Source organism: Anticarsia gemmatalis, chromosome 20, assembly GCF_050436995.1.
Source record: "Anticarsia gemmatalis isolate Benzon Research Colony breed Stoneville strain chromosome 20, ilAntGemm2 primary, whole genome shotgun sequence".
Taxonomy (NCBI): domain Eukaryota; kingdom Metazoa; phylum Arthropoda; class Insecta; order Lepidoptera; family Erebidae; genus Anticarsia; species Anticarsia gemmatalis.
In genome coordinates this window covers 4213874-4227279 of record NC_134764.1, presented here as the reverse complement: position 1 = coordinate 4227279, position 13406 = coordinate 4213874, and the positions used below count along the sequence as shown (strand labels likewise).

Here is a 13406-nt window from a genome sequence, read left to right as displayed (position 1 = left end):
TTGTTTCGCTTGGGTACATGGTGGTACATGTATGTACGGCGGTCCGCGAGGCATGTGGCACACAGTGTTGCACCATCCGTTTAAGTTTCCACGGACACGGTCCCAGTTTAGACATAGACATCCGGGAGATTTTTCAGAATGTCTCCCATGTGTCTAGAAAAACATCAGACAACGTTTAAAGAATTCTTAGTAAGTCGTCTGTAATGTTTCTAACATCTCTATAGACAAAAAGTCTACACATGACGGCATTACGAACCGTTTTACTCTGTTATAATTGATGAAAGATAGATATTTCTCCAGTTTTATTTAAATTATCAAGCTAAGTAAAAATTTGTTGGGATGTGAGGAATATGTTTTTTACCCTTTTGAAGCTCTATTAACGCTTATAATCTGTACACTCGGATGAAGTTCATGATCGAAAACGAATACTAACTAAAATATAGACAAATGGACAACCAATCTTAAAAATCCACAAGTAAATTAAGTACCTCCTTTTCGCCGCGTGTATGGATCCATAGTCCATCTATACGAACAAAACTATATTAAATCTTAGCTAAAAGGGTGACGAATCCTTGGGCCTATGGCAGCCCTATTTCATGGCATAGGTATACCGAGAATAATTTGACAGTAACATGTGAGATGCGCTAGCAGGCTTCATTAACGGATGCCGCAGATAACCCGTCCGAGCCACTCCGGGCAGGTGTTATCGTACGTGCTCCAATTGCACCCTCGTATAACACATACTATTAATTGCTATTTTATACATTGCAGTTTTAGCTATTCACTTTCGACGTGACAAGAACAGCTGTTAAATGACCTACCACAGTTTAGTACTTAAAGTCCTTCTGTTGTTGTTTAAAGATTGGAAAAGTTTCGTTGCTGTGTCAAGTTAAAGTTCGTTATCGTTACTAAAGTTACTGCGTAACTAGACTAAACAAAAAAAGATGTTCGTATACAGAAAAACAGGCAGGTATACATATAGACATAAGTTCACGCTCTTTTCCCCTATGGGTAGGTAGAGACCAGAGAACGCCACTTGGTACGATCTAAAATAACCCGAACGTTATGCTGCTAAGCTGATATTGTGTAAACAGCAATGAAGAAGTTAATAAAATCGTAATATCTATATTATACTGTAAAAAAAGAATTACCATTAAAAACGTCAAGTCAAACTTACGTGATAAGCCTCCGTATATTGTATAATCAATACAGAATTAAACACAAAATACGGTGAAAACGTCTCCACTGCCGACGTATTTATTAGACACATGTGATTGCCTACTATTTATCTGTACATAAGCGCTATACATGTTAAAGCAATTCATGTTCTACTATGAGAACGAGACAGAGATATACAACGCGTATAGTGCTATCTCTTTCTTACAGCCGAACTTGAATCGCTTTAACATGTACGGCTTATATCGGAGCCATCATATGAAGAACAAAAAGTATTTGTTAGTTAAAAATACTTAAATAACCATCAGCTTGATAATGACTTAAATCTTCATTTGCAATAATAATCGGATACGCAGCGGCCATTTATTAATACCGACTTATGAATATTCATTTAAAGCGAAATTCTTCGTCGGACATTATTAGGAATATTTTAAATTGTCGGAGTAAAAATGTTATGTGTTTTACATAATGTGATAGTTGTTAATGTAGAAGGCAGGCTGTGTGGCCTTTTAAGATATAAACTTTGATAAAAAACAGAAGAACTTATGTCAAAGTAATTCCTTTTAAGTACAATGCATAAGGCATGTTAGCCAATACATTTGAATTCTGTAGCAAAACAACTAAGGCCAATAAGTTCGAATTCCAATACATAAAAAGTGTGCAAGTATTTGATGTAACTTTTATGATGAATTAGCGATATTTTACTAATATTAAAAATAGCGACGTTAAGATGCTTGGCTGTATATTTGATACTCAATCACGTCAAAACTACTGAACGCATTTTGATGAAACTTAGTACACATATAGTTTACAACCTGCATTAACACATAGGAAACTTTTTCCTTCGTGAAATCTTTTCACGCGAGCGCAACCGCGGGCGGTACTTAGTATACAATAGACTTCACATTTTATTACTAGAGTATTTTCTACGATCAGCAAACGTATTAGTATTGTCATAAATAAATAAATTTAACCCATTACTGTCCCACTGCTGGGCAAGGGTCTCCTCCCGTAATGAGGGAGGGTTTAGGCCTTGAGTCCACCACGCTGGCCAAGTGCGGGTTGGGGACTTTGCATGCCCTCAATAAATGTTTTAAACAAATTTTAGACATGCAAGGTTTCCTCACGATGTTTTCCTTCACCGTTGGAGCATGTGATAATTATTTCTAATACACACATAACTTCGAAAAGTCATTGGTGTGTTGCCTCGGGTTCGAACCTGCGATCACTTGAGTGGTAGGTGTCAACTTATACCACTCGGCTATCACTGCTGTCATACCTATTAAAAAATATGGGCTAAACTAGTTCTGCTATAAATTCTTTACTATAACATGTTGAGAATAAAAAGCCTGCAGATATCAGGACGACAAGAAACATTTAAGTTTTTAATACGCAAGATAGTTTTATAGCGGGTCTCTTTGAGATACCTCGTGGATGATGGAATTTTTATTAAGTCCCATATCTGTATACAATTTAAAATGGAAAAGTATTACTTGTAGAATTAAAAAAAATGTTTTTGTAAGTAATTGTACCGTTTATCTTAAGGCAATTAAACATATCTTCTCAATTCTATGACAAAAATAAGCTTTTAAAAATATACTTCAAGTATCAATTTATGAATCTCGATGGGATGATTTTTCAATCAGGTAATTACGATTAACCCCAAATTATATAAACACGCCGAGAACTATAAAATACACTCAAGTTTCTCCTTTAACTTCAGTCTCATATTATATATTGTTGTAGTATAAACTTAGCTTTAAAGGAGAGCAAACTCAACGAGGAAATAAATAATGAGTGTCTTCTCAATCAGATTCACTCCTACTTCAATGACCTTTTCGTTTTATCTGGTAGGAAACGAACTAGTCCAGTTAAATTGATCAAACGATTTGATCCCGATATCAGGAGGACTGCAGATTTGTTTCAATTAAACTTTTGACCTCCACAGATGTAAGAATTGCTAGGTAAATTGGTCTAGTACAAAAGAGTTCAACGCGTGCTGTTAACTGTAGCATCGGGAGTTTTAATTTAAGAATTATGAACTCGATGCTGATAGATTAAAAAGTAATGCAGAGATAATTTGTTGTTTCAAGAAGCCAAATTCTGGAACTTACAACTAATTAGAAGGATATATTTAATAGCCACGTTAAGAAGGAAAGCTTCACCTGTGCTTTATAGCTTTTTGTACAAGTAACTAGCTAAAAGCTGAGTAATCCTACGTTTAATATTATGGATGGCAATGCGTGCATGTTAGTGGTTTCGTTTCTGTTAGTTTTTGGATGAAAACCGATATAACAGGGGATAGTTTAGACTTAGCAAAAAGACCAAGGCCCGCTGTTTTTTCATAGTTTACTATAAAGATAACAGTCTCTCACTCAGTATTATATAAAAGTACGTACCTATGTATTTATTTATTTATTTAAACTTAATATACAAATTTGTATAAAGGCGGACTTAATGCCAGGGGCATTTTCTGCCAGTCTACCTTAGGGTGTATGTACTGCTTTCATAAGGCGCATTTTTCTCTCAGTGCAATGATGAGTTGCAAACACATCACGTATGTTGTGTACCTTTTATCTCCTGATGACTGTTACAAATGGTACGAGATAAGGACAGTCCGTTTTACACAAAAATACAATAAAACCTTAGTTTAGGTTTACCTCTCTGGAAAAACAAGAACATTTTGCAAGTTTTATAATAGGTAGTTTATAAAATAAACTCAGACTTACAATTTTTACTTAATTGTAATTTAATTTTACAAAATAATACATACGTACGTTTGTGTAGGGGGTTAGTCGCCGACCGAGGTAGGGATGCGATGCTAAATGTAACTTTTTAATGAACTTAAATGCACTTTTGGATTTAATACGTTTTTGTAACAAAACTTGTCTATGTCGACGCAACGTCGCCCTTTAAGATCTAGAGGTATGCTTGTAGTTCATAATTTAAGTAAAATTTCAACTGAAACGGCTGAGCAATTTAATAGTCAAGGCGTTACTAATAAGTAAAAGTACTTTGCATGAATACCGACGATTATACACAGCTTCCGTCGTTTGCTGCGTTTAAGCATAAATTATTGCAAATGTTCTATTGCGATTTCAAGAAAAGCAATCGCGATGATAGGTGTATTCATAGACATTTTATGCAAATGCACTATCTTATAACATTAACAAATTAAGTGTCATTTGAATACTTATGATTCATACCGTTAATACCTAATTCACATTAATAATTACAGAAAATATTAATTTGCTAGAATACCATTATCTGACACATCTAAGTGTCGACTTATTTGTCTTAATACTCCAGTCTACCTGAGTTCATATCTTGTAGTAGAAGGCAACAAAATAGTGAAAATAAATCACAAAGCAAATAAACGTAGTCATTATTACCGGAAAATTGATGAGCGAAGTAACGTAGCTATAGATCACCGAGATGTAAATACGATACCGCGGCGCCGATTTATCCCCATCATAGTTCACAACAGAAAGTTTATTATACGTACGAATAATCCGAACAAACAACACGTACAAAAGAACATAATAAAGGTTGATAAACGTACGTCTCATTCGAGTATTATTTATAAAGGGCTTTACACACGACGTTGACATCACACCGTGACTCTGTGTCTGTAAACATGAATAGCTTTCAAGGGATAAAACGACACAGCGCCTCGTTACACGGCCTGTAGGAAAACGTCCAAACGAGATGGAGTCAGTATGTAAATCACCGCGTTATCGTATCATGTTGCACATACTTAATTAGCTAGATTGTTGCGGACCGTCCCACTTTATTCGCTAGTGTTGGCCCCCGTCGATGCACGCCAACGATAGTGCTATATCTAGCAATAATTTAACAACGTTTAGAAGTTTATTGCGAGATATCATGGTGTTTCTAATGAGCTGTGTATTATATGATAGTATGTACATATATAAAGTTCTCATGTGCCAGTTGCTACCAAGATAGAACAAGTCGACACGCTTATATTTATTTGATTACTATTCTAACATTTGCTAGTGTCACTACGCGCGGTGTAACAAATGCAAAGTTTGGTCACTCTCTGTTTTGTGTAACAACGATATATATTAATCGATTTCGATAATATAACACAAAAAAGCTGCAGTTTAAGTTATAAAAAATGTACAAACACCTTGTCTTAAAGACTTCCTCTACATCTCATTCTCCTTTAAACAGAGCTTTTTTGAATGTACATTTTTTCAAGCCTCATTCTTGTAAAGGGTTACGATATATTTTCATCGATACCGGACGTAGTACGTCACTACTTAAAAACAAAGAGCCTATTGGCGGTCTCCGTCTGTCGCTGAGTTTAGTTTTTTTTCTCCACTTCCTTAGTGAAAAGGACGCGATGCATTCTACGGGTCCTTTTGCTCTTAATATTTTTATTTGTTTTTGCATAGGTACTTCGTTTTATTGTGTTAGAAATACAAATATGTTTTATCCGCGTCATCAATACAAATGAGTTTTCATTGATATAGTTCTTTCTATCTTTTCTATTTCTCTCTTCGATAGAATTGTATTTAGTTTTAGGAAAACTTTTAAGAAGGCATAGATTAAATAAAAGTTATTTTACGGTATGTTGCTGTCGCTACAACGTGTACGCCATCGTACAATATTAATAAAGAACTTGAATTACAACAGCTCATACATAAGCGATGTTTTACCGTGAAGATATAATTATAAGATGAGCGCACCAGTTTCGTGATCCCGTAAAGAACTGGGCAAGAACATAATTTCTGAATCAAGAGTGTGTAAATTAAGAAACCTTGCCGGAGGAAGATCTAGATATAAGTCGGTAATATACATCGTGCAAAGCTTAGATAACATCAAACGTCGCGACACTTCATTACGGTTGTTACATAATTACTATAAAACCACATAAATAAAGTCGTTACACGTCGCTCGAGGAATGCCGCCGCATTTGCATTCGCGTGATACTCCAAGACCATATTACAAGAAAAACAAAATCTGTGCCCATAAAATTTGTACCTATTGAATTGGAACTATCACAAATATATGCTATATCCTCTTAAACTAATAAAGCTGGACAGTCGGACGAGCGAACGCATTCAATGCCTTGACGAAATTTACGATATTGCAAAGCGAACATTCGCTGTATGGGACCATAAAAACTTATTGTAACTGGTTTTATAAAAGACTAGGGAAGCGCATTGAAATGACGATCAAGACGTTACGTCGGTAAGGTGTCGTTAATGGGGTGTAAGTAATGGACTTAGCATATTTATGACCCCGCGACACCTGTTCCTATTGTGTTCCTAACACTCATTTATGTAGGAAATCATACACGTGTATTGTTTTTATACGCGCCTTATAATTGCTGTAGTAGCGTAGTCCAGTAGTAGTTGCGCTGTAGCTTGTCATTTCAACAGGCCGTTCATCAACATTTTAATAAGAAACAATGTCATTTTGTTAATTATTTCTGTACTCAGTTTTACAACTCAGCAATTAAAGCTTAGTCATGGCAGTCAAGTTACAGTTACAGCAGACGCTTATCGATATTTTACGGTTGAAGTAGTAAAGCGGTATTGGAGCCATTTAAATCTAATTACTGCTCACCTAAAACAAACTATATTTTACTCACAGGACACACAAGCAGCCGCGGCGGCGCTTACATCCTTAGGGCACGTCTACACTGCCATAGGCGACTATCCGAATGCATTAGCAAGTCACAAGCAATGCGTGCAGTTGGTGAAACAAATGGGAGACCGCCTTCAGGAAGCAAGAGAAATTGGGAACGTCGGAGCAGTGTACCTGGCCATGGGAGAATTTGACTCTGCTGTGGATTGTCACACCCAACACTTAAGACTGGCTAGACGGCTGGGGGATCAGGTATGTTCCAGTCATTTGTAGTACATAAATCTTACGAAAAGCTATTGCAGTAGTGTCGCTATTATACGAGTTGCGATCGCCATCGCGGCTCGAACAAGTTTCGTGGTATACGAGTACGGTTCGAGTTGGTACCGCACTGACCGCAACGAACAGTACTGTGACAATTAACATACACTGCTAAACACATAATATAACATACTATCATTAACTTGTTTATTATATGTCGCAATTGTTAATATCTTTCTTGTATTTGTGTACAGGTTGAAGAAGCGCGAGCGTACTCCAACTTAGGCTCCTCATACCATTATAGAAGAAACTTCTCTCAAGCAATAGCTTACCACGAAAATGTGTTGAGGATAGCACAGAACTTAGGAGATCGAGCTATTGAGGCCAGAGCATATGCTGGCTTAGGACATGCTGCAAGGTAACAAGCGTCATTATTTTGAGCTAGATTCACTATAGGATGTCCCACTACTAGTGTCGGTAACATATTAAACGAAGACGGTCGATTTTGCTTGGGATAATATGCGGCGACGTCGCGCGGCTAACGTCTGTAGCGACGAGTGAAACGTGTTGAGCGAAGTTCAGTAACATACGTATTGAGTAGTGGGATCTGTCTCCTAGGTGTTGGTCTGAAGACTAGCTTACATTAATGGCTAGACATAGCTGATTAAATACCTATATAGTGTCTTACAGTTGGCTATCCATAATTGCATCAGTTACCTATTTGATAAAAACGCGTCAGCGGAGGAAGCGATTATTAGAGCAAAGTGGCTTAACAAGCTTTCCATACTTTATTGAATATTTTCCTGCTACCATAGTTGTCGAGAACATGCGGTAATTAGGGAAATTGCGGCCGTTGATTACTATCCATTCTAACTTTCTAGGCTAATCGTTTCGATTGATAAGTAAACAATTATTCTATGAAAATCGTGTCGATTTTACGCTGAACACTTAAAATTACTATCCTGTTTGCAATCAGACCGTAAAGGGCGTAAAGCTGAGTTTCTATCCTTCAGGCGGCTTATGAATAAAGAAAATCGAAGATTCAGGTCTGTCTCTTACCGCAGAAGATCTACCATACTCTGATGAAGAATAAGAACTGTAAATGCTGGGATGATAAACAGCAATGCTCACTTTACATGTAATAAATGTGAATATTGTCTTCTCGTTATATTAACAAGCTAGGAATGATTACAAAAGCCAGGTTTTATACACGAGTACATACGTTCATGAACAATTTATGGTGACAATACAACTACAATATATTACTGGTATTTCTAAACTAACTGTACAGCGCTGTATTGTTCGTATGTGCACAATTTATGCATAACTCGTGTCCTCTTTCTAAATACCGCATTGTTGTGGAGTTATGAGAATTGTTGCTCAAACGTAACTATTTTACAATAGTGGTACAAACACATTATTGACACGCCTTAATTTATCGCTGTGTAAGTCTGTACTGGTGATATTTATAGGTATCTATTATATTTTAAAGTCGGACCGGACTGCCAAAGTTTAAGTGCTCTGTCTCCCGTCACATTTACTGTTAGATACTGCTTATAAATCGACGTCTCTAGCCATCTTACGTCGTAAAGATGCTACGTTCCAGAATCGAGTAATTTGCAAAGACCTTAACTTCATGTTTGACTTTTGCAGATGCGCTGGCGACTACGCACAAGCGAAGAAATGGCACGAAAGACAACTAGATGTCGCTTTAGCTGCCAGGGACAAGGTATGTCTTTGTTACTACTTTAGTTTTACCACTAAGATACTTTTATTTTATCACTTACACTTGATATACCTACGTCGAAGATATATGATTTAATTTCGCGGTGTTTTCACTCAGGTGGGAGAAGGCAGAGCATGTTCGAACTTAGGCATCGTATATCAGCTGTTGGGAGAACACGACGCAGCATTGAAGCTACATCAAGCCCATCTATCTATCGCTAGACAATTACAAGTAAGTTAATGAAATACTCACCCAACCTGCACTTTGGCACTCTGTACTTAAGAGCTAATCCCTTCCTAATTGCGAGAGAAAGCGTGGAACTGAAGATTATTTAATCATAAAGAAGAACAATGCCGTATTTTGGCAAATTATAGGGACTATAGTTTTTCACTCTCTTTTTTCTACATAGTAATTTCTACATGTCAAATACCTTTTGATAAATTATTGATATTCCGTCTCATATCGTATTTTTTTGTTTTTTTTGCCAAGTATTTACCATTGCTTACTTCATTCAATTAACGTAATTGAGATAGCTGATTATTAGACATGTTTTAATAAGATACTTTCATTGAAAGTATGATCAGTCAATCATGTATACAATTACTTTCTCTAAAAGAGCGGTTCAATGCTAAGCATGTGATCACGCGATTACACAAATACCACAGTACTGTTTACACGACAAGCCTGTCATGGCTAATTAAATAAATATAAAGTCATTGTTAGTAGTACAGGAAACAGTAGATCATAATTCAGTTAAGTACGAAAAATTAAACAGATAAAGTCACACAATAGCTTTTCCGGATTAATTATTAATTTTCGTTAAGTTACCGAATCAATCTTAGATGGTAGTAACCTACAGCTAGTAAACTAGAGACCGAGGCCAAAATGAGTATTTTAGTTAGTCTTTAACAAATTTTACAGAACGTTATACTACAATCTCTACCATTCTCTCACAGTATTTTAATTTCTAACATCAAGCAGCGGTTAATTAATTTGAATCCAAAACCTATTCTTTCAACTTGCAACTGCTTGTCAGACTGAATAAATCTTAGCTTCGTCACACTGTTAGTACACTCAGTGCAGTAGCATGATTCGCTACAATTGAAACCATCGAGTATCGAGAGTTTGACATTTAAAATGTGCTGCAAAAATAGTTTCTACGACGCCCGCTAGAGGCGCTGAACCGAATATCATACAAACTTATCTTGATAGCTGGTTGTCGGCAGTCGATGGTGGTAGAGAATCACGGTACTGTATATGAAGTCTAATTAATAGTCCTGCTTTTCTTTTTTCAGGATAAAGCGGGCATGGGGCGAGCATACGGCAACATAGGCAACGCGTACTCCGCGGCGGGGTTCTACGAACAAGCCATCAAGTACCACAAACAAGAACTGACTATATCTAAGGAGGTCCATGACAGGAGCTCTGAAGCATCGACGCATGGAAACTTGGCTGTGGCTTACCAAGCATTGGGAGCTCATGATATGGCGCTGTTCCATTACAGAGCTCATTTGGGTAAGCAAATTTATAATTAGTGATACTGAATCCTTATTTACAGAAGGAGGAGTAAGTAGAGGGTGTCTTTTATGTATTTTTGTATTCTTAATTAACAAACTTAAATAAGAAGTACATATGTGTGTGTCCCCCGTTGACTTCTATGTATCATTTTGGACCTAATTTTTTGAGCTACAGTTGTATTCTTTTTTGTCTTAAGCACAATTTTTTCATAATAGTTCTGTTTTACATAAATAACATAATCCTTGTTGCCATTTCAGGCATAGCCAGAGAACTCAAGGACGCAGCAGGCGAGGCGTGCGCACTCCTCAACTTGGGTAACTGCCTCTCATCTCGCGGCGAGTTCGCTCAAGCCGTACCTTACTACGAGCAGCATCTGATGCTGTCCCAAGAGCTCGGTGACGTCACCGCTGAAGCCAAAGCGTGCCATTTTCTGGGATACGCACATTACTGTCTGGGGAACTATAGAGAGGCTGTCAGGTAAGTTAGAAGAATTTCCGAGTAAGAATTGTGATGTTCCCTGTAACGAAAGAAGAAAAATTGTGTCTTGCATTGAAGACTTTATTACAATTGATTAAACTTTAACTAATGCCATAATGTGGGAAACGAAGAAAAACGAACAAGTTACTATTTTGTTACTTTACCCTCATTCATAGTCTTCCACAAGAGTAACTCGTAACTTGCCTTAAATAATGATTTGCATCTTTTGTTGCAGATATTATGATCAAGACCTATCTCTCGCGAAAGACCTTCAAGATAAAATGAACATGGGCAGAGCGTACTGCAACCTTGGTCTCGCGCACTTGGCTCTTGGCAACTTGGAGACCGCGCTGGAGTGCCAGAAGTATTTCTTGGCAATTGCACACATGACACAGCATCTTCAAGGAAAGTTCCGAGCATTAGGAAATATTGGAGATGTTCTTATCAAGATGGGAGACGTGGAAGAAGCTGTCAAAATGTACCAGAGGCAGCTCGGATTTGCTAGACAGGTACGAAATACTTAAACAAAGTGTATAAGAATTTAGTCAAAGCCTGCACGAGAAAGTTTATAACTATTCCGTGGCAATATACACGGATTCGACTCCCGGCAGGCAATTCTTATTACTTTTAAACTTTTGGACTACTTATGGAAACTTGCACCAAGGCCAGTGTAATATTAAAATGTCAAATAAGCCAAGGCAAGATGCGTTTTTCAATCTCAATTTATTTATTTCCAGGCTCGAGATAGATCATTAGAAGCTGCAGCGTGTGGTGCATTGGGCTTAGCAAGAAGACTGCAGAGACGCCTCGACGCAGCTTTAGGACATCATACTCAAGTAAGTACCTCACTATTATGCATTTCCCATAGCTTCTCTGTCTTTGATGGAGCGTTTCTATAGTGTTATTAATGACGTGTTTCAGGAATTAACCCTTCGACAAGAGGCAGGCGACGCCGCGGGAGAAGCGAGAGCACATTCACATCTCGGAGCTGTGCATATGGCGTTAGGACATTATTCGCATGCAGCGAGATGCTATCGGGTATGTACGACATATATGGCATACAAACACAAATCGTATTATTAGTATTAAAATCTTTTTATGTTTTTGTAATGGCAATCACAGTGGCATTTTTCTCATCAATTATTCCTATTTCTAGGGACATTGACAAAGCACCCACAAACTTGCTTTGTACCTTATAGATGTTTTCTCAAATAAATGTTATTTTGTTACATTTTACAGGAACAACTGGAACGAGCTCAAGAGCTGCAAGACTGTGCATTGGAAGCGCAAGCGTACGGCAACCTTGGTATTGCCAAGTTAAATATGGGACACTACGAAGACGCTATTGGATATTTAGAACAGGTTTGTGACTTCAAATCGAACGTTTTGTTTGAGCGCACGGCAGAGCACCACCCAAGTTTCACATTTTTCGTACAACGATATTCGAAACAACATCAAATTTTGACACTAAACCCAAAAAAAATACCTTTACAACTAATTTAAAAAAAAAAACTATATCCAAATAGTACTATACTAAATTAATCATCCACTGCAACTATGCCAAAGCACTTACCTACTTATAAAATGTTTGCAGCAACTAGCCATCCTCGAGCGAGTGAACACACCTACCTGCCAACTGGATAAAGCCCGAGCTTTGGGTTCACTGGGCGACTGTTACGACGCGTTAGGAGATCCTGACGAGGCTGCCAAATATCATGAGCAACATCTCGCGGCGGCACTCAAACTTGATAACAAGAGAGAACAGGAGAGAGCTTACCGGGGTCTTGGACTTAGTCATAAGTACGTATTACTCAAAATAATAGTAGATCTAAAATAACACAACATTTTTTCTTTAACTTGTCTATTATTAACTTATGACGACTACTTCGCCTGTTAAAACCTTAAACCTTAATTATTTAAAGAAGATGAATCTTAGGATTTTTGTTCATGTAATTATTCCGTTTTCAGGTCTGTAGGCAGTCTGCAACAAGCCCTGGTATGCCTAGAGAAGCGACTGGTGGTATCACATGAGCTTGGCGCGCCTGAAGCAAAGGCTCAGGCGTATGGAGAACTTGGCGCGCTGCACATTGCACTCAACAACTTGGAACAAGCTGTACTTTGTCTGGATCATCAGAAAAATATTGCCAAGTAAGAGCCTCGTCTAGTCCGTAGCATTCGTTTAAGAAATAAAAAAAAAGAATTTTGAAGTTATAAGAAATATTAGTACTATATATAATAATAAGTTAAAATAAACCCAATTAGACATAATACTGCGCCAGTATTCGAGTTGAAAATTAAACTACTATAGTAAAATATAATTTATATGTGTGTTGCAGGGAACTAAACAACCAAATAATGGAGGCAGAAGCGTGTCACTCGCTTGGTGTGGCGCAGCACGCACTGGGTGACCACGCGGCTGCCGTCAGGCATCATCGCGCCGAACTTGAGCTAGCACACCGACTGGCACTTACACACCTACAGGTAATAAGTAAATCAAAACCTAGGTGATCGTAACAGAATAACAGTGACACTATACCGCCCAAACTTATTGAATATCTGTCTTGATAGGCGAAACAATGTTGTAAAATAGATACCACACTTGTATATTGTGCGTTTTTTTTTAAATATGTCTATG

The 13406-nt window shown here is 37.5% G+C and overlaps 1 protein-coding gene across 1 annotated transcript in view; it reads left to right on the top strand.

Moving 5' to 3' along the window:
* The window catches only part of LOC142981514 (uncharacterized), a 73363-nt gene that overhangs the window by 52243 nt on the left and 7714 nt on the right, over positions 1-13406 (top strand). The window contains exons 8-20 of the mRNA XM_076127495.1: positions 6799-7044; positions 7305-7468; positions 8704-8779; positions 8894-9007; positions 10072-10291; positions 10552-10771; positions 11007-11280; positions 11509-11607; positions 11693-11809; positions 12011-12133; positions 12366-12571; positions 12740-12919; positions 13108-13252. Coding sequence (XP_075983610.1) covers positions 6799-7044; positions 7305-7468; positions 8704-8779; positions 8894-9007; positions 10072-10291; positions 10552-10771; positions 11007-11280; positions 11509-11607; positions 11693-11809; positions 12011-12133; positions 12366-12571; positions 12740-12919; positions 13108-13252 — 2184 coding nt within the window. The remainder of the gene's footprint in view (positions 1-6798; positions 7045-7304; positions 7469-8703; positions 8780-8893; positions 9008-10071; positions 10292-10551; positions 10772-11006; positions 11281-11508; positions 11608-11692; positions 11810-12010; positions 12134-12365; positions 12572-12739; positions 12920-13107; positions 13253-13406) is intronic.